Source organism: Lissotriton helveticus, chromosome 4_1, assembly GCF_964261635.1.
Source record: "Lissotriton helveticus chromosome 4_1, aLisHel1.1, whole genome shotgun sequence".
Taxonomy (NCBI): Eukaryota; Metazoa; Chordata; class Amphibia; order Caudata; family Salamandridae; genus Lissotriton; species Lissotriton helveticus.
In genome coordinates, this window is record NC_136063.1 from 748,955,259 (window position 1) to 748,982,842 (window position 27,584).

Here is a 27,584-nt window from a genome sequence, read left to right on the forward strand (position 1 = left end):
GTCTGGAGTTTGACATGCGCAGTGTGGGTTTTCAAGATGGAGTAATAGCACCTCCCAGGCCCAAGATTATCGTTACATGAAAACAATAGAAAGAAACAGTTTTAAAACACAGAATAAATGAATGCACTGTATACCACTTATCTATACTCTATTCCCATTACATTATTTTTAACTATTGCATTAGAGTTAAGCAGAGCGAACAGCTTAGCAAAAGCAGCAGTGCAAGCTTCATGCATGCTGTAACACAGAGCAGCCATCTTAGTTCTAGTGCGCAGAAGCAAAAGATTCCCTCCAAAGCAGAAAGTACGTCATGTCACGTGAGTGTGACAGACGCATGCGCAATAAGAAAACCTGTGTAGCAGTGGCATATTAATGCAAGCGGATTATCGTTAGTAAAAGCAGATATGCAAGCTTCACTTCGATGTCATGTGATGCAATATTAATAGGATAAAACATGTTGATTAGTATTTTAACGTTATGTCGAGAAGACTGAATACAAGCAAGTCGCATTACGTGCAAATCTTTGCTCCATCAGTTGCTTTCTTTCAAACCCATTTACTTGATCCTTATTGGATAGCTTTCCTTCCTCTTTGAGTGTTTATCCCTCTCCTGAATCATTGTTTCTTTACCATCCTTTTGATTGAATGAATTGTGTCCTTCCACTACTTTAACTTTTTAATTTAATTCAGGAAAATACTTCTTTTTTGCTTTCACCACGCTGTGGAAGGTCATGTGTTTTCTTGTTCTCTCCTCCTCTCTCCTGAGTGTTGCTTCTCCTTGCATTGCCTTATGTTGCTTTCCCACTCTCCAGTGTTTTCACTGCTCCCACACCCCTCACCATCCCAATTAAAAAAAAATATATACCCAGACCTGGGCTTCTTGTTTCTATCCAGCAATCCCTGTCGTCACTGGTCATCAACGACATTGGCTTATTCCCCCTTGATCCCAATCCTCTTTCGTTGCTCCTCTTTTTTTTTTGGTATAAGTGTTTTATTTTTACTTTTCAGGAGGGACCAGAAGTTACCCATTTCTGCTGGCTCTCTCCTTTGTAAAAGTGTTTGTTTATTTATCTTTTATTTATTTTGTGATTTTACTGCTTGAAGATGGGCATCCGCCATCTTAAAAGAGTAAATAAAAAAAAAGCCAAAATGGTCTCCACTTCATGACATATGAGCACATGCATTTGAACAATACAACACCATATTGGAGGGGATTTTGTTTTTGTTTTTGCCAGTGCTGTTAGGCTTCAGCAACAAGCATGTTTTTCTGTTTTTTTACTGATGCCTTTCTACATTGGCAACAGGCGCAGTTAAATCTAAAAGATTGGGTAAAGTCTTTTGAAGGCAAAACCCTAATTAAAATGTGTAACAGTCTTTAAGAGCAGAGATATTGATTGTAAAAAGTGTGGTTATGTGGAATCAGCATTGCTTATGAAAGGGTCTCACAGCTTGTTCCACTTTTCTTTATTCTTTGTGTTCCATTATGTGGCGGTTTCTGGTGCAAGACATTTGCTGGATAGGTAATAATTCTCTTGCAATAATGCATGTCTCTTTTAAGGTGAAAACTGCCGTCCTATTTGCCCTTCCCTGAGATTTGGTGGTGAAGGAATGCAACAGTGGTAGAGGCAGGGACATCATAACCGGGGAGCCATGAGGCTTGCTGCCCCATCCCTGCTCTATTGAGGGTCAAGCGCAGCCGCTGCTGATTGTATTTATATATATATATATATATATATATATATCACAAAAAGAGTATAACCTGCTTTTGTAATGTGTTCGGGATTGTGCAGGTAACATCAGTCAGCACTATATGGCACCGTATACTGGTAAGTTTCTTAGGCATCTGCAAAAGCGACTTACAGACCTGGATAATGGCTAGGTGCCATCTGTGCTTATCTCAAAATGCCCCAAAATGAGGGATACTATGTAACTGATAAAACCCCAAAAAAGAAATCCCTTGAAAAAAATATAACAATGTGTCCTATCAATTCACATCAACCACTCACTGCAAAAAAGGAAGTAAACCCCCTGCTCTATCAAGCACATCTTTAATAATAAAATAGTCCTAGTTAATAACAAGAGACCTTCCCCACGCTATAAACACCTCACTCTCTTTCTGTTAGAAATTGTAAATAATTATTCGTATACTAAATGAATACTTAAGGGGGTGACCACTTGTCCCTGTATGTCCAGAATGCTGTTTATAGTGCAGGAGGTTCTATTGTAGGTCCAACATGGCTGAATGCACTCAATTTACGTATACCAGATAGAAATAGTACTAATTTGTCTAGTCCGGGGTCATTCTGGGAATCAGGGAGTCTTTCTTCATCTATTGGACCTACGTTGGACACCAATGATTTAAAGAATAGTTTAATAAAAAGAATGCCCAATTAATCAATATCATAAAAATGTGGTGAAATGGGAAAAAAACGAAAACATGCCTCATTGGCATTTATTATTGTTATAAAGGTCTCCTTGGCCCAGCCTCGGGCTCCTCCCTTGCCCCCACCCCCTCCATGTTACTTCCTCCCAATTCCTCCCCCACCCCTTCCTTCATTACTCCCCACGCACTTTACAGTCCATTTTTTGTTTTGTTATGATGGACCTGGCAGCTGCTACTTGCTGCTGGGCCACTCTGCAGTTCTAAAACCACTTTAGTGATCTTGAATCAGTAAATGAAAAAAATGACGTGTCATTCCCTAGGCACGACGCCACGTATGTATGAGCCTAGGCATTAATGTGCCAATCACGTCAGCAAGCCTTTCTTTACTGATATTACATTGACAGTGCTGCACGCCATTGGCAAAATACATTGGCAAAACCAATAAAGCAAGACCTACTGCTTTGTCAGTGCTTGTTTTTGAGAGGTTATTTGATAGATTTTGGATATGGGTTGTGATAAAATAGCCATATTTGAAGGTCTCGGGCTCCTAGGGCGTGCAGTGTTTTCTCCTTTGGAGTTCTGAATCTGCCAATGCACAAGGCAATTGGCAGACAATTCAATCAACCAAAAGATCTTTATTTGGATATTGAATAATCCATTAAAAAAATATATATATATACATCGTGAACAAGGAAGCAGAAGACTTCCGAAACGCGTTGATGTGAATTCGTCGAAATATAAATAAACTGAGTACTTTCAAACCCTTCCTTGGAGTGCCGGATGATTATCTTTTTTACATTTGGATGATCCTATACTTGATATATATATATATATATATATATATAGATAGATAGATAGATAGATAGATAGATAGATAGATAGATATATAATACATTTTATATAAAAGTTATCAGGAAATCGTAAAATCTCACAATTTAAGTACTTCAAGTTATATATAAATAGCATACAATAAAATACTATACTACTTTGCTGAATATATGGAAAACAGTATATATGACATCCTATTAAAAATATACACTGGGTCATATCACTTATAATCAAATAATGGCAATAGGCAATTGATGATTCTCCTATGACTAATACATATTTTATAAAATAATTGTTTAAGAATGTACATTCGGCCAGGTAAAAACAGAGTCATGGTAGGACTTAAGTTTTTTATCTTTTTTTTAAGTAGATTTTTATTGCCATTTATATGACAATAACACTTTTCCATACAAGCATATTATACCAAATACAATAGTCTCATGTTAAGACGATGAGGATATACAATCATTTACCACAGATTATTAGCATTACTCTATTTGATATTCAACCATTGTTCACAAATCGCAGATGTCATTATCATTCCTACAACCATTGGTAACAGTAACTGTAAACCTACGACTATTTACAAGTATGGTGGAGCCAGAGGAGTAACAGCCAATGAATAGCTGCCGATTGCCGAACTGTAGATTTTTGGTGAGCCCTCTCATGGCAGTAATAGTAATTCTGCTGAGTATTTTTTCTTTTGCTTTTTGTTGTTGTTAGTTTTACTGATATCACCCTTGTCTAAATCAATTCATATGCTTTTTGTCATTTAAATGTTTTTCATTATATAGACATACATATATATACATATATATACAAACAGAGGACTACTGGCTCTATTACACCCATTTGGCGGCCATGTTAGATTAGTCTAATCTCTCTCAGGGCGGCCATCCTGGACTAGTCATTTTCATCATTACCTGATCTCTCACTAAGAACTTATGATCTTTGACTAAGCTCAGCTACCGGGTAATGCGCTCAGTTATGTATCTAGACCCTCTTGTGAAAGAATGTTGGCCTAGTATTGCAGTATTATATTTCTACTTAAATTGTGAACATTTGCAACGCACAGATTGCTACCTCACATATGTAAGAATGTCTGCTTATTATCGCAGTATTATGTTTATACCTGTATTTTGAACTTTTGTACCTATACCTATTATTGCAGTATTATTCTGCTACCTGTACATTGAATGATATTAGCAGTAATTTGTTTGCACATATATTGGATTCTTTAATTCATTAGTAGTTTAGCCCGATTTTTATACTGTATATGTGGTAAGATGCATCTATCTCACCTTTATCCCTATCCCTCACTGTTCGCTACCTCATTTATTTGGTTCATCGATGTAAGCTACTTCACGTTGTTGCATTGATTATTACTACCTCATTCACTTCGTTTAGTCTTGTAAGCTGCACCCTGCCACTTTCTACACCTAGACTACACAGCTGCTACCTCTTACATTCAGATTTGTAATTTGTTTCCACCTAACCGGTTCTACCTCTCATATTTTGTACATGGTGTAAGCTAACTGCTACCACGCATATAGGATACATGATGTAAGCTGCACCTACGCACTGTTTGTTCCTGGATTGCACTGACTTCTACCTCTTATTCTTTTGGTCACACACTAGTGTCACCCCTTTGCCCTGTAACTAACGGCTGACAGTCTTTACTGTCGTCCTATCTCCTACACTCAACATCACAGCCTTTCTAAAATGGAGCTCAACGGCAAGCACACTTTTAGAATCAACTACCCTTCCACCCTCACCAAAAAAGCCACTAAACGTTTTAAATATAACTTCTTGAGGTCGCACCCTGAAACACCCTTTGCCGACACCTACTTCTCACTGGGCAATGGTGCCCTGAATACTGATATCATCTTCCACACCTCACGCAGAGCCCAATGGAGAAAAGCGTTCCTAACCCTACTCACCGTCTCCACCACCAGGAAAACAACTCATGGCCTAACTCTCTCTATCACACCTTCCCACCTCCTCCCTGGCAGGGCTACCATTACTATCTACAACATCTGAAAGAAACAGGTTAGTATTAGATTCCTTACCTTAGAATATCCCCAGGCGTCAGTCTGGATCCGGAAACTTTTGCGTAGCAGTACCCCTGCGCGTCGGTAGGCGTCGTCTGCAGGCGTCCCCTGCGGCTCCGCGTCGTCGGCGTCGTGCGCCGTGATGACGTCGCTGGAGTATATAGACGCCGCCTCCGCGCGCTGACGTCAGTTCTTCTTTTTTCCGCGCCAGTTAGCGCAGATCCGAAGAGCAGTACTCCGGTCTTTTGACCAAAGTTTTTTGATTACTCTAACTCTTTAGGTGCCGGTAGGATGCCCGGTTTTAAGAATTGTGACGGGTGCGACCGCCTGATGTCGGTCACCGACCACCATCGACTCTGCCTCCGGTGCCTGGGCGCCGACCACGACGTGGAGTCCTGCGTCGACTGTCGGGCCTTGACGAGTAAGGCTAGACGGGAGCGGTCCCGCAAGCTACTCGAGCTCCGGCTGTCGGCCCTGCGTCGGGAGTGGTCCCGGTCCGGGCGGAGGTCGAGGGAGCGGTCGAGAGAACGGTCGCGGAGCCGCCACGAGCGCTCCGGAAGTCGTCACCATTCCTCCGGTTCCTCAGGTAAGCGACACAAGAAGTCGGGGCGTCGTCATCACACCCCCGACTCCCCCCGACGCTCGCGCGATGCGGCCGGGGGTTCGGGTGGCCCCACCCCCGCGGCTCCGCGTGGGTCGCCGACGCTGCCTGCTCCATACCCGTCGGTCCCTGGGCAAGGGGCGTCGCACGAGGAGATAGAAGAGTTCCTCATGGCCATGAGGGCGCTGTCTCCTCCGACGGGGCCTACGGCGCCTGCGGGCCCGGTGGTCCCGTCCGGGGGCCCGAGCGGTTCGGGTGCTCCTGCCCCGACGCCGTCGGGTGCTCCGGCCCGACGCCGCCGGCGGCTCCGGCCCCGGCGCCGCTGGGCCCTTCAGGGTCGACGCCGGCTGGTCCTCCGGCCTCTCCGGTGCCGATTCCATCGGGGCAACCCGTGGTGCCGCCTCCGCGCGGCGCCGTGACTCCGATGCCGGTTTCGGCCGGCGTCGGGGCTCCGGCGCCGGCTCCGGGCGGCGCCACCCCCATTCCCTCTCCGATTACGGACGCGGAGTCGGACCGGCGTCGTCCGACGCCGAGTCCGGCGCCGATGGGGCCCATTGACCCCGAGGAGCCGGTCTACATCGTTGAATCACTATATGGTGATGATGAAGATTATGGAGAGGGTTGGGAGGGGTCTGAGGACCCTCTGTCACGCGAGTGTCAGTACGACGTGGACTGGACAGGTGACTTGGGTGATGCCAGTGGTCTGGACGAATCTCCTAACCCTGGTTTTGTCTCGCCTCCCACTGTGGCGTCGGAGGCTGGGGCTGCTTATTCTGTGGTGTTGATGAGGGCTGCCAAGGCCTTGCGCCTTGAGCTCCCCGTCACAAAAGTGAAGCCTAACATCCTCACCGAGGTCTTCAAACCGCAGTCATGCCCACAGGAGCCTCTGCTGCCGTTCAATGAAGCCTTGACGGACGTTCTTTTGGGCACGTGGTCCAGGCCCGCTTCAGGTTCGCCTGTTGATAGGAACGTTGCCAGGCGCCACCGTCCGTGTTCGGACGACCCTAAGTTCCTGTCCACCCATCCCACCCCTGAGAGTCTGGTGATCCAGGCCTCAACTTCCCAATCCGCGTTCCCGTCGGCCCCGCCCGACCGGGAATCTAAGAGGTACGACCAGTATGGCAAAAAGGTCTTCTCGTCCCTGAGTCTGGGACTGCGGTCTTGCAACACCGCTTGCCTCTTGGGCCGCTACACCCACTCTCTGTGGGATACGGTCGCGGAGTGTCTGCCGCAATGCCCGCAGGAGGTACGGGACAAGCTCGGCCAGGCTATGGTTGAAGGCCAAGACGCGGCGAGGTATTCCATCAGGTGTGGTCTTGATACGACCGACTCGCTGGGCAGAGCGATGTCCACGACGGTGGCGATTCGTCGCCACGCCTGGCTGAGATCCGCCAATTTTTCGACGGATGTCCAAAATGCCTTGATGGACATGCCGTTCGATGGCAGTCGCCTGTTTGGCGACAAAGCGGACAACGCGCTTGAGCGCTTCAAGGACTCCAGGGTCACGGCCAAGTCCTTGGGTCTCTCGACCCAGCGCCAGCAAACGGGTTCGTTTCGCTCCTTTCGTGGCCAAGGAAGGGGCGGTCCCACACGTGCTGCCAGCCACGCACCGCAGAACACTTCTCAACGCGGTGGCGGCCGTGGATTCCGCCGTGGAGGCGGTCGGGGACAGCGGCGAGGTCAGGCCACACCTCCCCCCGCAGCAGCCTCCAAATCCTCCTAGTCCGAGCTTTCAGGCCCATGTGACGCCAGTGGGTGGCAGGGTTCGCCATCACCACTCCCGCTGGCGCACTATCACATCGGACAGGTGGGTGCTGCAGCTCGTCCGAAGGGGCTACTCCCTCCCCTTCGAGAGCACTCCTCCAGCCATGCCACCGCAGAACCACCGTGTGTCGGGGGACCACTTGACACTTCTGCAGGAGGAAGTTACGGCCCTCTTGGCCAAGGGGGCCATCGAGCGCGTTCCTGGGCCAGAAGTAGGGTGTGGTTGCTACTCCCACTACTTTCTGGTACCCAAGAAGGACAAGGGGGGCCTGCGTCCTATCTTGGATCTACGGAACGTCAACGGCTTCCTCCGGAAGGAGAAGTTCAAGATGTTGACTTTGGCTCAGGTCTTGGCTGCTCTAGACCCACAAGACTGGATGGTAGCGTTGGACTTGCAGGATGCGTATTTTCACATCCCCGTCCTGCCGGCCCACCAGCGTTACCTACGGTTCACGGTAGGCCACGAGCACTTTCAGTTTATCGTGCTCCCATTCGGCCTTACCAGCGCCCCACGGGTGTTCACGAAAGTGATGGCGGTGGTCGCAGCTCATCTGCGCCGGTTAGGGGTTTCAGTCGTCCCCTACCTCGACGACTGGTTGTTGAAGGCGGGCTCGCCCCAGACAGTCGTCCACCACCTTCAGATGACGGCAGACCTCCTGCACGAGCTGGGGTTTTCCATCAATGTGCCGAAATCACACCTGTGTCCCTCTCAAAAGCTCCTTTTCATCGGAGCGGTTCTCGACTCGGCGCAGTTTCGGGTTTATCCTCCGGAACGGCGGGTCCGGGATATACAGGCTTTGATTCCCATCTTTCAGCCGTTATCCCGGGTTTCGGTCAGGTTGACGCTGCGGCTGCTGGGGCTGATGGCTTCCTGCATCCTTCTGGTGCATCACGCCCGGTGGCGGATGCGGGCTCTGCAGTGGGACCTGAAGTTTCAGTGGGCCCAGCATCAAGGCAACCTATCCGACCATGTCCTGACCTCGGAGGGCACTGCGAGACAGTCGCAGTGGTGGCTTACGGACCGCGATTGGGTCAGAGGCAGATCCCTCTCCCTTCCCCAACCGGAGCACGTAGTTGTGACGGACGCGTCCCTCCAGGGCTGGGGAGGCCACTCGGGAGAGGCGGAGATCAGAGGCATCTGGTCTCCGGCGGAGTCCCGGCTCCATATCAACATGTTGGAGCTGCGGGCGATTCGCCTAGCACTGAAGGCATTCCTCCCCTTTGTCAACGGGAGTGTAGTGCAGGTGTTCACGGACAACACCACCGCCATGTGGTACTGCAACAAGCAGGGCGGAGTGGGGTCGTGGACCCTTTGCCAGGAGGCTCTGCGTCTCTGGCAATGGCTGGAACGTCAGGGTGTGACTCTGACGGTTCAACACCTGGCAGGTTCTCTGAACGCCAGGGCGGACGAACTCAGCCGTCGGTGCTCGGTGGATCACGAATGGCGTCTGAACTCGGACGTGGCGAAAGGCCTCTTTCTGCAATGGGGAGAGCCTTGGTTAGATCTATTCGCCACAGAAGAGAACGCGCAATGTCAAGTCAAGTCAAGTCATAAAATTTATATAGCGCACTACATACCCAGAGGGTTTCAAGGCGCTTGGGGAAGGGAGGGGGATTATTTGTCAAATATCCACGTTTTAAGTTGTTTTCTGAACGCTAGGTGATTCTGGGTGAGGCGAAGGAAAGCGGGGAGTGAGTTCCATGTTTTGGCAGCCAGGTATGAGAAGGATCTGCCTCCCATGGTGGTTTTGTTGATGCGAGGGACAGTGGCGAATGCTTGGCTGGAAGAGCGAAGTTGGCGGGAGGGGGTGTAGAAGGACAGTCGAGAGTTGAGGCAATCTGGTCCGATGTCGTAGAGTGATTTGTGTGCGTGGGTAAGCAGTCGGAAAGTAATCCTCTTATTGACGGGTAGCCAGTGGAGGTCTTTAAGGTGGCCAGAGATGTGTTCGTTGCGTGGGATGTCTAATATGAGCCTGGCTGAGGCGTTTTGGATTCGTTGTAGTTTCTTCTGGAGTTTGGCGGTGGTACCTGCGTAGAGGGTGTTTCCGTAGTCCAGTCGGCTCGTGACCAGAGCATGGGTGACTGTTTTCCTTGTTTCGGTGGGGATCCAGCGAAATGTTTTTCTGAGCATGCGAAGGATGTTGAAGCAGGATGAGGATACGGCGCTGACTTGTCTGTTCATTGAAAGTGAAGAGTCCAGGATGACGCCAAGGTTCCGTGCGTGGTCTGTCGGGATGGGTGCTTTTCCGAGGGCTTCCGGCCACCAGGAGTCGTCCCATGCAGAGGGGGATTTACCTAAGATGAGGACTTCTGTTTTGTCTGAGTTCAGTTTCAGACGGCTTTGTTTCATCCATTCGGCGACTTCTTTCATTCCTTCGTGTAGGTTAGTTTTGGCGGTGCTGGGGTCCTTGGTGAGAGAAAGGATCAGTTGAGTGTCATCCGCGTAAGAGATGATGTTGAGGTTGTGTTGGCGGGCGATGGTCGCGAGGGGGCTCATGTATACGTTGAAGAGGGTGGGGCTGAGTGAGGATCCTTGTGGTACGCCGCAGATGATTTCAGAGGCCTCGGACTTGAATGGTGGGAGGCGGACTCTCTGGGTTCTTCCGGAGAGGAACGAGGTGATCCATTCCAGTGCCTTTCCTTGGATTCCGATGTTTCTGAGGCGCTGTAAAAGGGTGCTGTGGCAGACTGTGTCGAAGGCTGCAGAGAGGTCGAGGAGGATGAGGGCGACTGTGTCTCCATTGTCCAATAGAGTTCGAATGTCGTCTGTTGCTGCGATGAGGGCGGTCTCAGTGCTGTGTTTTGCTCGGAAGCCAGATTGTGAGGGGTCGAGGGATTTGTTGGCTTCGAGGAAGGCGGCGAGCTGGTTGTTGACAGCTTTCTCGATGACTTTGGCCGGGAATGGAAGAAGTGAGATGGGGCGGTAGTTTTTGAGTTCGGTGGGGTCTGCTGTTGGTTTTTTCAGAAGGGCGGTGAGTTCAGCGTGTTTCCAGTCTTCTGGGAAGGTAGCGGAGTTGAAGGAGCAGTTGATGACGTCTCGGAGGTGCGGAGCTATGACGGAGTCTGCTTTGTTGAAGATGTGGTGAGGGCATGGGTCTGTGGGGGATCCAGAGTGGATGGAATTCATCAGGCGGATGGTGTCCTCAGTGGTGATTGGGTTCCAGGCGTTAAGGGTGTTAACGGGGGGAAGATATTCAGCTGATGGTAGGGTGGGTTGGCTTCCGGGTTGGTTGTCAAAGCTGTTGTGGATGTCAGCAATCTTGTTGTGGAAAAAAGAGGCTAGGGAGTCGCAGAGGGTTTGAGAGGGGGTGATGTCGTTGGAGTTGGCCGAGGGATTGGAGAATTCCTTGACGATGTTGAAAAGTTCCTTGCTGTTGTGGGCGTTGTCGTCGAGTCGATCCTTGAGTGCTGTTTTTTTGGCTTTTCGGATCAGTTGGTGGTGAGTACGGATGGCGTTTTTGAAGGCGTCCTTATTGCTGGTGGATGAGTCTTTTTTCCAGGCCTTTTCAAGGGAGCGGCATAGTTTCTTGGATTTCTTGAGGTCCTCGTTGAACCATGAGGCCTTCTTGATTTTGTGTTGGCGTTTTTTCAGTGGTGCTAAGGTGTCTGCGGTGTTGGATAACCAAAGGGTGAGGTTGGAGGCGGCTTCGTTGGCGTTAGAAGAGAGGGCTGGGGAGGTTTGAAGGAGCGATGAGGAGATCTGTTCCGTGGTGATTTTGTTCCAGTTTCTTTGTAGAGTTGGTTGGAGGTGGATGATGGGTTTCGGCTTGTTGTAGGAGAAGTGGACGCAGCTGTGGTCAGTCCAGAGGAGATCCGTAGTGTGGTTGAAAGAGACATGGTTGCTAGAGGTGAAGATGGGGTCGAGTGTGTGACCTGCGATGTGGGTGGGGGAAGTGACCAGTTGTTTAAGTCCGAGGTTGGCGAGGTTGTCTAAGAGGGTGGCGGTGTTGCGGTCGTTGATCTTCTCAAGGTGGAAGTTGAGGTCTCCCAGGAGGATGTAGTCTTTGGAGGGGAGCGCGTGTGGGGTGATGAAGTCCGTGATGTCTTCACTGAATTTAGCGCGGGGTCCTGGTGGTCTGTAGAGGAGGGTGCCTCTGAGTGTGGTCTTGGGGTCGATGTGGATCTGGAAGTGGAGGTGTTCGGAGTTGGCGAGGTTGGCGTCAGAGCTGGTTGAGATGCGGATTGATTTCTTGTGGACGATAGCGATTCCTCCTCCTGTTTGGTCGGTGCGGTCTTTGCGTGTAATCTTATAGTCGTCAGGGATAGCGATGGCGATGTCAGGGGCGGAGGAGGCGTTCATCCATGTTTCCGTTAGGAAGGCGACGTCTGGAGAGATGGTGTCTAGTAGGTTCCAAAGGTCAATGGCGTGCCTGTGGACCGAGCGGGTGTTGAGAAGGATGCATTCTAGGTGGTTGGGGTCGGGAATCTGTGGTGTGGTCGGAGCGGAGGCGTTGACGGTGCCGCAGAATTTGCAGGAGAGGCAGGAGAACGGTCCATGGGTGCGTCCTGGAGCGGCTTGGATGCAGGTGGGGGCGCGGCCGGGGTTAAGGGCTAGGAGGGTGGCGGCATCGTAGGTAACGCGGGGGGCTGGGCAGTGCGAGGGGCAGGGGGTCTGGCGCTGGGCGCGGTCCAGGCGCGGACGGGCGTAGACGGGCTTACCTTTGGCGCACCTTCGGCGCGGGTTGGGCGCGGACGCTGCGCGTGAACGCTGCGCGCGGGAACTACTGTCATATATGGGTAGTGGAGGGGGAGGGGCGAGGGCGTCTCAGCTGGGAGGCGGGGCGGGCTGCAGAGGAGCACAACAACACACAAAATGGAGGCGGGGGTGAGCAGAGCGGAGCGCTAGGGGGAAAGCGTGCAAACAGCCTGAAACTGACACAGGTTAATCCTAAGAGCATGTAAATTAAGCGTCAGCAAAGGCACACAATATTCTAGCAAAAACGAGGCACTTTTAAATGCAAGCAAAGCGCTGCTGAACGATACCGCTGGGGAGCGACCACTCAGCTCAGAAGCGAAGAGTGAATCACCAAAATGTCATCAGTTCTGCGCGTTGGAGTTTCCAAGACGGCACTCGCACGGCAACGCCTTTCGGCGCGAGTGGAGTTGCGGTCTGTTGTACGCCTTTCCGCCTATACCACTTCTGCCCAGAGTGCTGAAGAAGATCAGGCGCGACCGGGCCCAAGTTATCCTTGTGGCTCCGGACTGGGCTCGAAGGTACTGGTATCCCGAGCTACTCAGCATGTCAGTCGGTCCCTCGATCCGCCTGCCCCTTCAGGAGGACCTTCTGTCGCAGCAGCAGGGGACGGTCCTCCACCCAAACCTGTCCAGTCTCCACCTCCATGCGTGGAGATTGAGCGGCGACAGTTGAGGCCATTTGACTTGCCTCCTGAAGTCTGTGATGTGATTCTGGCAGCCAGGCGTCCCTCCACAAAGTCGGTATACGCCTGCCGGTGGAACAGATTTGTGGCATGGTGCACAGCAAAGGCTGTGGATCCCCTTTCTGCCCCTCTCTCCGAGGTTCTCCTCTTTCTTCTCTCTCTTGCCCAGCAGGGCTCTGCTCTGGGCACTATCAAGGGCTACCTTTCTGCCCTTTCCGCCTTCTTAAGGCTGCCTGATCAGCCATCTTTGTTCAAGTCCCCTATTGTAACGAGATTCTTGAAGGGCATCACGCACATGTATCCACCTGTTCCGTTCGTGATGCCTCAGTGGGACTTGAACCTGGTTCTGACTTTCTTGATGTGCGCTCCCTTTGAGCCGCTTCATTCCTGTCCTCTCCGTCTCCTGACTTTAAAGACGGCCTTCCTGGTTGCCATCACCTCTGCCAGGAGAGTGAGTGAGCTCCAGGCTCTTTCTGTCAAACCTCCTTTCATGTCCATTCATCCAGACAAGGTGGTTCTGAGAACTAGACCTTCTTTCCTGCCCAAAGTAGTTTCTGCTTTTCACATTGGGCAGTCCATCACCTTACCCTCCTTCTTCCCGCCTCCGCATCCTTCAAAAGATGAAGAGCGGCTCCATCGTCTGGACCCAAAACGTGCGCTTTCATTTTATATGGATCGCACACGCCAGTTCCGGGTGGATGACCAACTGTTTGTTGGCTACGTGGGTGAGAAGAAGGGAGGGGCGATACAGAAACGGACCATCTCTCGGTGGGTCGTCCTGTGCATCAAAGCGTGCTACTCTTTGGCTCGGAAGGAGCCTCCTGTCGGGCTGAGAGCCCATTCCACTCGGGCCACGGCGGCTACTACTGCTCTGGGCCGGGGAGTCCCTTTGCAGGACATTTGCCAGGCGGCTACGTGGGCCTCGCTGCACACCTTTGCGAGGCACTACTGCCTGGACAGTCAAGTCCGGAGGGATGGCTTCTTTGGCCGTTCGGTCCTCCAGGACTTTCTGGTGTAGGATTGTATTGGTTCGCAGACCCACCTCCGGGGTTGGTATTGCTGGGGTATCTATTCTAAGGTAAGGAATCTAATACTAACCTGTTTCTTTCAGATGAACAAGTTACTTACCTTCGGTAACGATATATCTGTAAGAAACAGTAGTTAGTATTAGATTCCTTACCGCCCCACCCATCCTCCCCGTTCTGCGAACTGATACCTAGGGTTAAGGACATCCCTTTCAGGGCCCTAGTTTCACATGGCACCAGTGTTGGTTCTCACATGGCTCTGCGTGTTCTGGCGCGGAAAAGCTGTGTGCAAAGAACTGACGTCAGTGCGCGGAGGCGGCGTCTATATACTCCAGCGACGTCATCACGGCGCACGACGCCGACGACGCGGAGCCGCAGGGGACGCCTGCAGACGACGCCTACCGACGCGCAGGGGTACTGCTACGCAAAAGTTTCCGGATCCAGACTGACGCCTGGGGATATTCTAAGGTAAGGAATCTAATACTAACTACTGTTTCTTACAGATATATCGTTACCGAAGGTAAGTAACTTGTTCAACGGGATGGTCCTAATTCAATCCACGGACAAGAACCTGGAACTACTAGACAACCTGTTCCCCAAGTTTAAAGAGCACCTTTCCAAGCTGCAGCCCCACACCCAGAACTCCACCAGCACTATCACCTCTGACGTCGCAGCCCCCGCCTACAACACCTCTACCCCCAGCACCCCAGTAAATGGCCCACCGGCTGTTATCGCCCCACACTCCCCAAGCACAGTCACAAATCTCTCCACCTCAAATACTAGCCGCCCCTCTAACATGACCCCTATTACACCCACTCATACCCCCCATCCCTCTCCCCCCTGACATAACAACACCCACCCACAACTCGCCACCACCTGAACACACCACCGACCGGAGTTTATCCACCTCCCCCTCCCATCCCCCCCACGGTAGACCCCTCTCACTCCCCAGCTCCCTCCCCACTCTTCTCACCCACCACGACACTCTCACACCTGACACAACAACTCCCACCCACAACACGCCACCATCTGAACACACCACCATTCAGAGTTTATCCGCCCCCCCACGGCGGACACCTCTCCCTCCCCACTCCCACCCACGACACTCTCACCCTCCCAACAAAACATACAGAACATACCGCCTCCCCTACCTTAGCATCCCCCTCTCTCCCACCTCCTATTCTCAGCCCTCACTACCCTCCTGTCTCCCCCACTGTATTCAGCCTTCACTCACTCTTCTACTCTCCGGCACCGTCTCCCACTGACGGCACTACCTATGCCTCCCACCCACCGCCTTCACCTACCTCACCCACACCCTTCGCCCACAATAACTCCCACACTTTGAATGCCATCCCATTTACTAGCACCACAGAACCTTCCAACAACGCTAGTCTATCCCCCCCCTCGATACCCTGCCCGCTTTCCAGCTCACTACTCAACCATTCACCAATGGCTCTCACCACCAACCCCATCCCCAATACACCTCCTGACCTGACTATATCCACCCTCCAACAATTCAAAGAGGATATTCTACAAATCAAAAAAGATGTCCACGCAATCAAAGACCTTCTCTCCTCACAGCCCAGTCTACCTCCCACCATCCCTCTACCCTACAAACGACGCACCCTCCCTACATACCCTCGCCTCCAACGACACCCGCGCTGGCCGACTATCCCCGTTCGCAATAACTCCCACCACCCCCGTCGTGTCCTCAACCCACTGTCGGACCGCGACCTATGCTCTCTCCTACGTTCTTATGGCCCAGGTCCGGTAAAACACTTATCCAACACACACACCCCCATACCCACAATTCTTACAAACACTCTAAGGCTCCCAACCCTCAACAACAGAGGTTCCGTCCCTAACAACCTCAGAAAAATTTCCCTCACACTAGAAAGCTCGACCACCCTTCTCTCTCCCAAACTCAAATGCATCCTACTCAATTGCAGATCGGCCCAGAGACACTCCACCGACATCGCTGATCTAGTCTCAGCTAGGGATCTCGACCTAGCCATTCTAACGGAAACGTGGCTTACTGAAGCCTCTACCCCGATTATGGACATACTAGTCCCCCCCCAATTATCACATCATCAGGCTGGACAGGTCTCCAGGCAAGACGGGCGGGGGAATTGCATGCATTTTTAGGAGCAACCTCTCCGTTACCAAAGTCAACTCCCCCTCCCTTTCCTCCTGTGAACTCCTCTGCCTCGACATCACCAGCGAGGGCAAACAAGTTTGTGCTTTACATCTCATCTACCACCCGCCTGGTGAGAACATCATATTCACCCAACAACTCATGGACATGATCACCTCCAATGCCGGTCGGCAGACCACCCAAGTCTACCTGGGTGACTTCAATCTCCACTGGAACGACCAGAAAGACACAGTGGTGAATAGTCTCAAAACTTTCCTTAATGCTCTTTACCTCACCCAAATATGCGATAGACCAACACACGACAAAGGCTCGATACTCGATCTCATCATTGCCAAAGAGAACTCTACACAACTGGAGGCGATACAACCCTGCGACTGGTCAGATCACCACATTATCACCTTCTTTATCAATGAAAAAGTTAAACCTAACCCGGTTCAACCAATCAAATCCAAAACATGGAAAAGGGACATGAAGAATCTTAACCCCTCTACCCTGCCTCCCCACATCGGCAATCGCCTCCTTCCCCCTTCAGGTACCTCGGATGTTCACTCACTGATAGACCACTACCTTGACTCTATGAATACAATAGTCAATGAAGTCGCCCCACTGCAACTGAAGAGAGTCTCCACCAAAATTTCTAACCCCTGGTATGATGACAGACTCAATGACGACAGGCGTACTATGCGAATGGCAGAGCGCACATGGAGATCGGACCCTTCAGCATTGCACCTCAAAAGGCTTAAGAACAAGAGAAATGCCTACTTCAGGAAAATAAAGCGCACAAAATCGGACTTCTTTAGCCGCCAGTTGGACCAAGCAAAAAACAGGCCAAGAAAGCTATTCGAACTAATCAAGACCCAAACGAAGACACAACCCTTACAATCAAACAGTGCAACAAGCGACACCCCACACTGTGAAGCCTTCTCTGCTTTCTTTAAGCTAAAGACTGACAACATAAGAAATGACCTCATCATGGATGTAAGCCGATTCCCCAGTCACACCAGAATGTCTAACACTCAACCTAAAAACAAGGCATCATGGCTGTACTTCGATACCTACTCGGAAGAAGCAATACACAAACTGCTCTGCACCTTGAAGCCCTCTAATCACCTCACAGACCCTCTACCTGCTAATGCTGTAAAAGACTTCATCCCCTTGCTCCTCCCTCTCTGGACCAAAATCATCAACAGCTCCCTACAACAAGGCCTCATCCCAGACTCCCTTAAGGTGGGGCAAATCACGCCTATACTCAAGAAACCTACAGCTGATCCGTCTGACCTAAACAATTACCGGCCCATCACCAATATCCCCACCCTGGCCAAACTGCTGGAGAAATGTGTTCAACTCCAACTAACAAAACACATTGATCAATTTGACCTCCTCAACCTTCATCAATCAGGCTTCCGAGCGAAACATAGCACAGAAACAGCTATGACACACATAATTGATGACGCCCTCCAAATTCTTGATCGCAATGAGTCCTGCCTCCTCATCCTTCTTGACCTCTCTTCAGCATTTGACACGGTCAAACATGAGCACTTGCTGGAGCTGCTAAGCACTAGAATGGGTCTATCGGGAACTGTTCTCAAATGGTTTTCGTCCTTCCTTCACAACCGATCTCAGAAGTTCAAGATCAACAATGTGCTATCTACACCCGTGCCTGCAGATCTAGGTGTTCCACAAGGATCCTCCCTCTCCCCCACACTGTTCAACCTCGTCATGGAACCGCTCGCCACCCTGCTCCAAGCCTCCAATGTCCAATTCCATATGTACGCCGACGACACACAACTTTACCTAAAGCTACAATCCCCGGAAGATATCAAACATCTGAATTCCACGCTTATCAACACTCAATCTTGGCTGGCCGATAATCACCTCAAACTAAATGCTCTGAAAACTGAGTTCCTACTCATCTCACCCCCGGCGAAAATTTCCACCACCCAAACGTGGCTCAATAACCTAACAGCACTCAATGTCCAACCTACCATCGTGGACTCGGCGAAATCCCTAGGCATCACACTCGACGCCAAGCTCAACATGCAGCAGCACGTTAGCAAAGCCACAAAAGGAGCTAATTTCCAAATCAACACACTGAGGAAAATCAAACCCTTCCTCCCTGCCGAAGACTTCCGAACTGCGGTGCAAGCTTTAGTCATCCCTCGAATAGACTACGGAATTGTGGCCCTCAGCGGACTCCCGCTATCCACAACAGCACCCTTAAGAGCCTCCCTGAACGCTGCCGCGAGACTCATTACCGGCTCAAGAAAACATTCGCATATATCCCCAGACTTAAAGTCCCTAAAATGGCTGCCTTTTGAAGCCAGAATACAGCTAAAAATTGCAGTTATGACACACGCGGCCGTGCACCACAATGCACCCAACTACCTCGCTCAAAAGTTGTCTATATCAGGAGGTTCGAGATCCAATAGAAGTGCTAAAAATCTACTCCTGAAACCCCGTAGATTCCGGAAAGAGAAAACATACAAGCGCTCCTTCTCGGGAATGGCACCCAGGATCTGGAATGCGCTCCCTCCTGAAACCAGGCTTATCTCCTCCACTGCACTCTTCAAGAAAGAGGTGAAAACCATCCTTCTGGCCAAGATCTCCTGAACCTTATAGGTGCTGGATCAGAGACTCTGCATTGCTCTGTACCACTGTTCACTTTGTCCTTTGGCACTATACTTCTACTTGGTGGGGATACCACTACGTTACGCTCTCACTACCGACCAATATATGTTACACTTGGTTTACTGATTCACTCTCCCGATGCCCCCACTCAGTGTTCTCTCTATACTAGGGCATTGGTATAAGCCATCCACGCACCCAAGGTGTACCTGAACACCTAGGTTGTGGGATCAATGACTTGTGCCGTCCTATATTATTTTGTTTACATGATTGTATTTTGATATGTTTTATGTATGTTATTACTATCCTACCATGTTTGTGACTATTAGACTGCTCCCACTATCTCTGTTCACCCCTACTGCCCTCTCTCCGTGTGAAGCGCTCTGATATCTGTAAGGATCTTGTTCGCGCTATATAAAACTTTGAATAAATAAATAAATAAATAAATAAATAGTTTTTCTCAATATTTCTTCATGATTCCTGTAGTTCGTAGTTCATGTCTTAAAATGTGTTTCTTTATTTCTATATTTGTGAGATTTGTCTCTGGCCTTTTATTGTAGTATGAGACAAAATGCTTACTTTTAATTTTTTTTACAAAATAAACCACATTGTTCAATGCAGAGCCTTATTCTCATATGTTGTTGAGATGGAGCTCTCTCTAATCATTTCACCAATTCCATGGTAAAATGCAGGCAAAAGATGAATAAGCTGTAAAAATCGTCCTGACACTTTGATGCTGAACCAGAAGACCCTAAGATTTGACTCACCCCTTAGAGTTTGGTAAAATCCCTTTAAAATCTTTGAATAAAATCTTTTACTTTGACATTGACTGTAGGAGACTCAGGGCCAGATGTACTAAAAACAGGTTTACTGGTTGTAAATTAAAGTACATTTTTTTTAATAGAGTTTTATATAACGCAAACTTGACCCCAATCGGGCATCAGAGCCCTTTACATAGCACTGGTTGCGTTACATAAGGCCACATTCATTTTTGTTAAACACAGGGAGATTGAGTGATTTGCCCAGAATCACAGGATGTTCAGCGTCATTGCCGACACTCAAACCCAGTTCCCCAGATTCATGGTTGACAGCCCTAGCCGTTAGCCAACTCCTCTCCCCACCAGCGTGGCATTTTGCTAACCAACCCATATATTAATATGTCATTTCGCAAAATACTGAATCGTAGCGGGTCTTAATTAGACCTATCTCATAAATATTAATGAAGTAGTTCACAAATGGCAATGCACTACAATTCGCTGCCATCATAGTGCTAGTTTTCCTCCTAGGGACAGCAGACCACTATGTCTGTGATTGCTGTCAAATAAAGCAATCCTTTTTTTCTTAAAATTCAGCCCGTTTTCCTTTAAGGAATAAAGAATGTGTTTAAATAGAAATCAAAAGCTTTACAAACATTTCTAAGACTAGGCAATGGTCCATTGTACCCTTGGGAGCAGCATAAATATTGTGGCTTACCTCTCCCTCCTATTTTTTCAGTTACTATTGTACGGGGTTGCCGGAGGTCCTTCACTGTAAACTGTCGCCTTGACTGGCGCGGTACAAAGTGAACGATTGTCAAGAAAAGTTGGATGGGAGTTGATCTCAAAAAAGTACTTAAAAAATAGCCTGAAGGTGAAATCTCTGGCTCATGATCATGTGCTGTTGTGAAGGCTTCTATGATGCAGAGTGTGTCTGCATGTAAAGGCATTCATTCATTAAATGTTGTACCAACTGCAGAGTCTCACTCTTATTCTAATGGTTGTGACAAGTCATATTTCAGTGGCTCTACACCGGGTTGCAATTATTGTTAAAGTGTATGACGTTCAACAGTGTACCACTCGCAAACTGAATAAGGAAGGGCATGCACACAAAGAACCACTGTACTTAACTTTCCCTCCTTGCAAAAAAATGGGGATCTAAGGATCTTTGATGAAGCTTGTATCGGTTGATTTAGGTTTGTAGGCTTCCAATCCTATACTTTATGTTCAGTATATATAATTTAGAGGAATATTTAGCATGTGTGTAAGTGTGTGTGTATGCAGTGTTTGTGGGTCTGTGTATGCGTGTGTGCAGTTTCTTTGGTTGTGTGTCATATCAAGCCTGCATATTTGGTTATTCATTTCAGGAATTTGAGCTTTCATAGCAACATAGAGGTCTTATAAGTTGACCCAATTATAATTTGTAGAAAATGCATCTGTTTTACTCAGGTAGCGTGAGATACCCTATGCCATGTGGAATCTGGTTACTGTACATGAAAGTACACATTTCACAAGGGATGTTAGATGGTCACTTCTACTATGTGATTCATTTTCCACAGATATTTAAATCATACAGATGTAGTAAAAATTTTAACCAAGAGAGGAAAGATTCAACCGTAATGAGTGTTTCTGCATTTTTGCCATCTTTTTCCTTTTTTTCATAGACACTTATGCAATCGAGCTTTGGTGTAAGATTGTCATTTCACATGCAGCATTCCTTGACTTTGGAACTTTATAGAAAATCACTGTTCTTAGTTTTGCATATGTGTTGGGACTCTACATCAGGACGTGTCTTGTGGCTATATTAGCTGTTGAATTTACTAGTACATTGGGGTTTGCTTACCACTCACTCTAAATTATATTTCCCTCTCCTAGCCTATTGACTATGAGTCCAGTCGGATGTTTGTACTTACTGTATCTGCAGAGAATCAAGTGTCTTTGGCTAAGGGAATTCATCATCCACCACAGTCGACTGCTTCTGTCTCCATTAAAGTCATTGATGTAAACGAGAGTCCCTTTTTTATGCCAAACCCCAAACTAATACGACAAGAAGAAGGGCTACCGCCAAACACCAAGTTGCCAAGCTTCACTGCACAGGATCCAGATCGCTCCATGTTGCAGACTATAAGGTACATATAGTAATTATATAGTAATTGCTTTTGTTATGACTGTCACATCTGTATTCTGAAGGAACCGTCAACCCAAGTAATTATAACTTATGACTCTAAACTGTTATCATGAAAAATGAGACTTAAATAGAAGAAAGTGTTGTGGACCCCAATTGCTCTTTGCAACTTTTCTTTCAGCGGTTTGTGTGTGCGTTTGTGTGTATTATGGTTTGCATGGCTGTTGTGTCAGTTCCAAATCATGGTCTTAACCATAACTTGCCAATTTCTGTGGTTTTCGGTTTTAAATTCTAACAATAAATGCACTTTGAATGTATTTTTTAGGTGAACCTCTGAGGTTTGAAATATATGTGAAGGTGTTATAATAAAGCAGACCACAAGGTCACTTTAACTCTATAGTTTAAGTTTTTTTTTTTAATCATGTACCACATCAGGCCAACTTCTGCTGCACATGGCCTTCTTCCGAGCACAGTGGGAGTGTGTGACATGGCTCTGTCCAGGGCCTGCACCCAACCCTCCACTGGCGGCCTACTCCCACTACTCACAGCTTTTGTGCTTCCTGCCTCTGGCCAGGCATTGTCAGACCAATTGACAAAACCTTGCCAGACCAGGCTCTGCATCCATGCCAAAGGCAGCCAACTCCATTGTGCATGGCCACCCTGTACCCAATCCCTGCTGTGTATGACTTCGGCTTTCCCTGAATTTTCTTTGTTGGATTTGAAGATCCACAATTGACTCCATGAATCGCACCATATTTCTTTTTGTTTATTTTCTATTTTATAGCACGGTGGGTCCCTTTGGGCCCCACACAGTGGCCTCGGGGTATGGGAGTACTTTTCATTTAGGATTTTCCCAACAAAGTGCTCAGTGCACCACTAGGTAACAGCAATGATTCTGTGCTGGCTAGTAAATCAGAACACTGGGCATTTGTGAATCTGATGCTATATTTGTGAACGTGCAGGGCAGAATGGGAGCAGAAGCTCCCTCGTCCTACTGTGTTTGTTTACGGAGGATCTACGAATAAACAGGTAAAAAGGCAGCCTGTGGAAGTTTAGTTGAAGACACTGGCTGGAGCCCATACTCGGTGCTGAACCACAAACTCCTGCTACACACAGTGGAACTCTGTACACAGTGGGTGGCTGGGTGTCCGTGGATGGAATGGGCGTGCCCAAACCCACACAGCGCACAGCCAGTGTTGGGGGTTTGGCACCCGCGTTGGGGTTGGGTGCAGGGCCTGGCCAGACATCACTGATGACAGCATTCAGTCATTATGATAGCGTCCAATAGAGTTTGTAGACCATGAAGTAGTTCAACATGGCACATCCATGGTCAGTTTTCTATCACCGGTCATACACATAACCTTTGACCACATGCTGTACACATATCATATGTGTGAAGTCCTCCATATTTGTTAAGATATTATCCCTATTTTACTGGTAATCACCTAGTTTACTAAGGAAATCTCTCTATAGACTATAATGGAGTCACACCCCCTATTAAACCTTAAGCACCATCTGGAAAAAGAGTTTATGCTTTGTTCGCCTTAACAGGAACACCTTTTAAAAACTTCACATGACCCACAATTTGAAGTTGAGCGATTGATAGGTATGCATTTATCATTGAAAAGACCGCTTCTCCATTGCCCATTAGACAACCCTCCCTAGCTTGGTAAAATCCACTACACACATTCTTGAGATGTGCACAATAGCTCATAATCTTAGGGCCTTACTGTCAACAGCAGTGTGATATAAACTACCCCTAAGAGGGACACTGCTATATTCTACTTCATTTAACAAGCTGCAATTCTTTCTCTAAACTTATTAACATTGTTTGTTTCATAGAATTTGTCTATGGCACTGTATTACAACTCTTTTGCTTGTGCACGTGCCCACATATCCTCTGGTGGATAACCTATCATTATTCAAAACAATTGCTCTTGACAATTCACCAAACTATAGATATACTTTTATACAACAATCATACCATACCACTTCATCAATCTAAGGGAAGAGAAACAAGAGGATGTGTGTACATATCACATATTTTAATTAAAAGTACATAAAAAAACACCATCAATTTCATCGATAATAAAGGTTAAAAAGATCCCAATATGCAAAGATAGTGTATTAAAAAAACCATAACGAGAGATAACAAACATACATTTTTGTCATTTACAGTGGTTATTTCGAGAGAATCAGTAATAGTACAGGCAACATTTGGTACTTTTTTTTTAGACGATACTGTGTTCCTCGAATGTAACCCCACACAGGTAAGCGTTGACGCGTTTTGGTGGTATAGAGGATGAATAAAACCACCTTCTTCAGGACAATGCATAAACTACCCCTCTTTTTTATGTATAACCTATTAAGTTTATAATGACTCTCACTAAAGCAGGCTGTTCATGTATAGGCCTCTTATTTTTACATAAAACTTTTGAGAGTATAACTCCAAATCTAATTTTTCTGCCTCCCTTTCAAACAATTTAGGTAGTGGACAGGCAATCCTTCAGTAGAACAGAACCCCTGTTTCTTGGAACTGTAGAGGAACTGTAGAGGCTGGGGTTGGCCTAACTTCACCTCCTCCGGCACAATAATTAAAATCTTGTCATTAGGTACTGCTGTATGGTCAGTCCAATCAATGATTACTACCCTTTTGTTTGGGTGCAGGATGCACAAGCCGAATCTTCCTTAAACATTCATAAAAGAGTTCACAATGGAACATATGGCTCGATGCATGCCCTCGAAATTCTGTCCTTTAGCACCAGCAATGTCCGCATATGAATAACCTTTCATTAACAGAAGCTTTGCCCTAAGACACATAATTGTTTGTAGTGTACTTTGGCATTAAGGCATAGTCTACCTTAAATCACATCTTTACAACCCACGTTAGGTCTGCTCAGCCTTTACCGTATTTTCCATTGAGTACTTCGTGCACACCAAGCTTTAATAATCATCAGTGATGTAATTTGAGATATCACGAGTGATGTAATCAATAATGTAATTTAGCATGTCATGAGTGATGTAGTATGCGAGGTCACACATGGCATGGGTGCAAGTTGTAGTTATCTAAGTAAACGAAAACTAGAAAATGTCAGTTTTTTTAAATGTTTTTTTAAATATTAGTTTTATCTTATTTCAACATCTAACTATAATTCCACTCCAACTTTTGTTTTTTTCAGAGAATTTGTAGTGTCTTTCTTTCCGTAAGCTAAGATCTTATTACCACACCTAACTATAACATCACTTTAATTTTTTGCAGTGAATAGATCAGAGTGATTACTAATTTCACACATCATTAGGGACACTCTCCATTCCTGTTTTTTTTTTTTTTACCTACATATCATTCATTCCAGGTGAGTTAGTTTATTCAGTTAATTGGAAACAGAACAAGGTTACAACACCAAGAATGCTTTAAGCTATCAAATGAAAGGGAAGAACAGTGTCTGTAATAGCATGGAAGGAGGTGATCTCCCTAAGTCAGCGACAGTTGCCGTTGTGCAGCTATTGTTCAGCCAAACTTTTCATTGAAAAGACATTCTTTGATTTGTCTATAACTTTGTCGCCAGGCACCACATTTGACTTTTGCTTTGCTTAGTTAGCTAGGGCCCTTCCTGCCAAATTCTAAGCAGCTCTGTGTAGGGCCATTTTTGTCTTTTTTAATGTTGATTTATTATCATTTTGCACAGTCTAAATCAGTGAGAGGAACCAAATACATTACACAGATCAGATGCACATTTTACTGGATGGTAAGTTGACAGATATTTGTCAACTAGAGGTCTGTAATTAGACAGCTGGATGAAGGCGTAAATTGTTTTGAAGGGTACTGGGCGACCTCCCAGTGGCAGTAATTAACCATGAGTGTGACTTGCATATGGAAGAGGACACAGCGTTATGTTATGTTAATGTGTTTATAAATTGCATGGCTGCCCCAGCAATGTGGTGTCCCAGCGCTAGTTTTGGAAAAGAGATCAGCGGAGGACCAGAGGTTAGACAGAGAATAGCCAGGTCTTCATGGCCTTTCTGAAGGCCCAGTGATTCTGGATGCTCCTAATAGACAAAGGCAAAGTGTTCCAATGGGCGGAAGCTTTTGCAGAGAAGTGGTGCCCTCCTGCTCTCACTCTTCTAACCTGAGGAACATAGGCTAAATGAAGCTTAGCAGAGCGCAAGGCTCGAGAGGGCACATAAGGACGGAGCAAATTAGCTAGGATGGAGGGACCCTGACAGGTGAGAATTTTATGAGTAATGCATAGGGGCTTGAAGAGGATTCTCTGATCTACCGGGACTCAGTCCAGCCTGTGGATGAAGCCAGAGATTGAACAAAACTTTGGAAGGACGAATAGAAGCTGTGCCGCGGCATTCTGGGCTATCTGAAGCCTTTTGATCACTGTCTTATTGGAACCCAAAAACAGTGCACTGCAGTAATCCAGCCTAGAGAATGTAGTGGACTGGATAATCATCTGGCGACTATGGGAGACAAAGAATCCCAAAATAGGTTTTAGACCTCGTAGGAGTCTGAAGCAGACGCCTACCATCGATTTTGACTGGGCTTCAAAGGACAAAGAATTATCGACCCAGACACCCAGATTCTTTACTGCAGTTTTGGGCTGCAGGGGTGGTCCGACGTAGGACGCCTCCAGTGGGTATCTCTCCCTAAGAGAAGAATTACGGGTTTACTAGAATTAAGCTGAAGGCAATTGATCGTCAAGGTGGCTCCCGAGGGGGCGGGATGGCCTTGGAAGGGAACCACCCACGCTGCTTCTGTCATGTCAAAGGCAATAAGGATCCAGAACAAAGTCAGCAGTACGGACGAAAAGGTGATATCCGTGCCTACAGTTCGTATTCCAGCTCAAGGAGTTGCTGGTGGGTTGGTATCATGGTCCATGGCGTGGAGCTATAAGTATGACCAGCAGGGTCCCCAGCTGTCTCTAAGCCGTGGGGTCTCCGGCAACATTTCACATAGAGCTCGAGCTGCTCATTAAAATGCATCAATTTTTCCATCTATTTCGTGACTTTAGGAACCCTGCTCCTACCCCAGCGACATGCCACCTTTCTCTTAGCCAGTACCAGTGCCCCAGCCAGGAATCATTTGTATGGGGTTTCCAGTTCCCTCTCCCATCCCAGCAATGTCTTGACTGGATCGATTGATATAGCACATTCAACCATGATGGATAGTGCCGCCAGTACTACTTTCCAGTATTTAAACACCGCAGAACGGACCCCCGCCTCCAGAGCACTCCACCAGTTACAGGCGCCATCTTCTTTCAGGCCAAATGTATGTAACCTCTTCGGTCTATAATATGTTTGTTGTAAGAAGTTACGGTGGATAATGTGGAGCTTACTGCTAGAAGATATTGTGCTTGTCTGAATGCAGGTGAAACTTATTGTCTCATTTGGGATTACGCGCCCCAACTCCCACTCCCAGTGGGAGTGGGAGGTCTGGGTATGGCCTACCCTACCTGCCTGTGAAGCACTGTAAGCTGTTTACTGGTGGTGGTATCTGAAAGACGTTCCACAGGCGGGTACGCAGATGGTTCTTTTGGGTAGTCTGGGACGGAGGATGTGCAGCTAGGGCATATGTAGTATTATGTAAACATATAGAGTGCGTAGCAATGTCTGTGTCCGTTTATAATCTTCCAGTGTTATGTAGACAACGTTCCTATACAATTCGCCCCAATTCTGCAAGTCTCGAGTGTGAATTTGTGTCAGAGTGCAGGGTTCATGTGTGATTTGCATCGGGCGTGATGGCTCAGGGGGAGTTGTATAGGTAGCCCCGTCCCAATTTTTCACTCGATCTGTTCCAAGCTCTGATCTTGCCATCGACAGACAGATTGTGCTAAGTGCAGGGAGAACAAGTTAAAGGGGGTTGAAAAAAGTTGTGCTTCCCACTTATGCTTC

At 47.7% G+C, this 27,584-nt stretch overlaps 1 protein-coding gene across 1 annotated transcript in view; it reads left to right on the plus strand.

Annotated features, from left to right (window-relative positions):
- The window catches only part of CDH2 (cadherin 2), a 329,318-nt gene that overhangs the window by 262,354 nt on the left and 39,380 nt on the right, over positions 1-27,584 (plus strand). Inside the window, exon 10 of the mRNA XM_078687382.1 lies at positions 21,440-21,693. Within this exon, the coding sequence (XP_078543508.1) occupies positions 21,440-21,693 (254 nt within the window). The remainder of the gene's footprint in view (positions 1-21,439; positions 21,694-27,584) is intronic.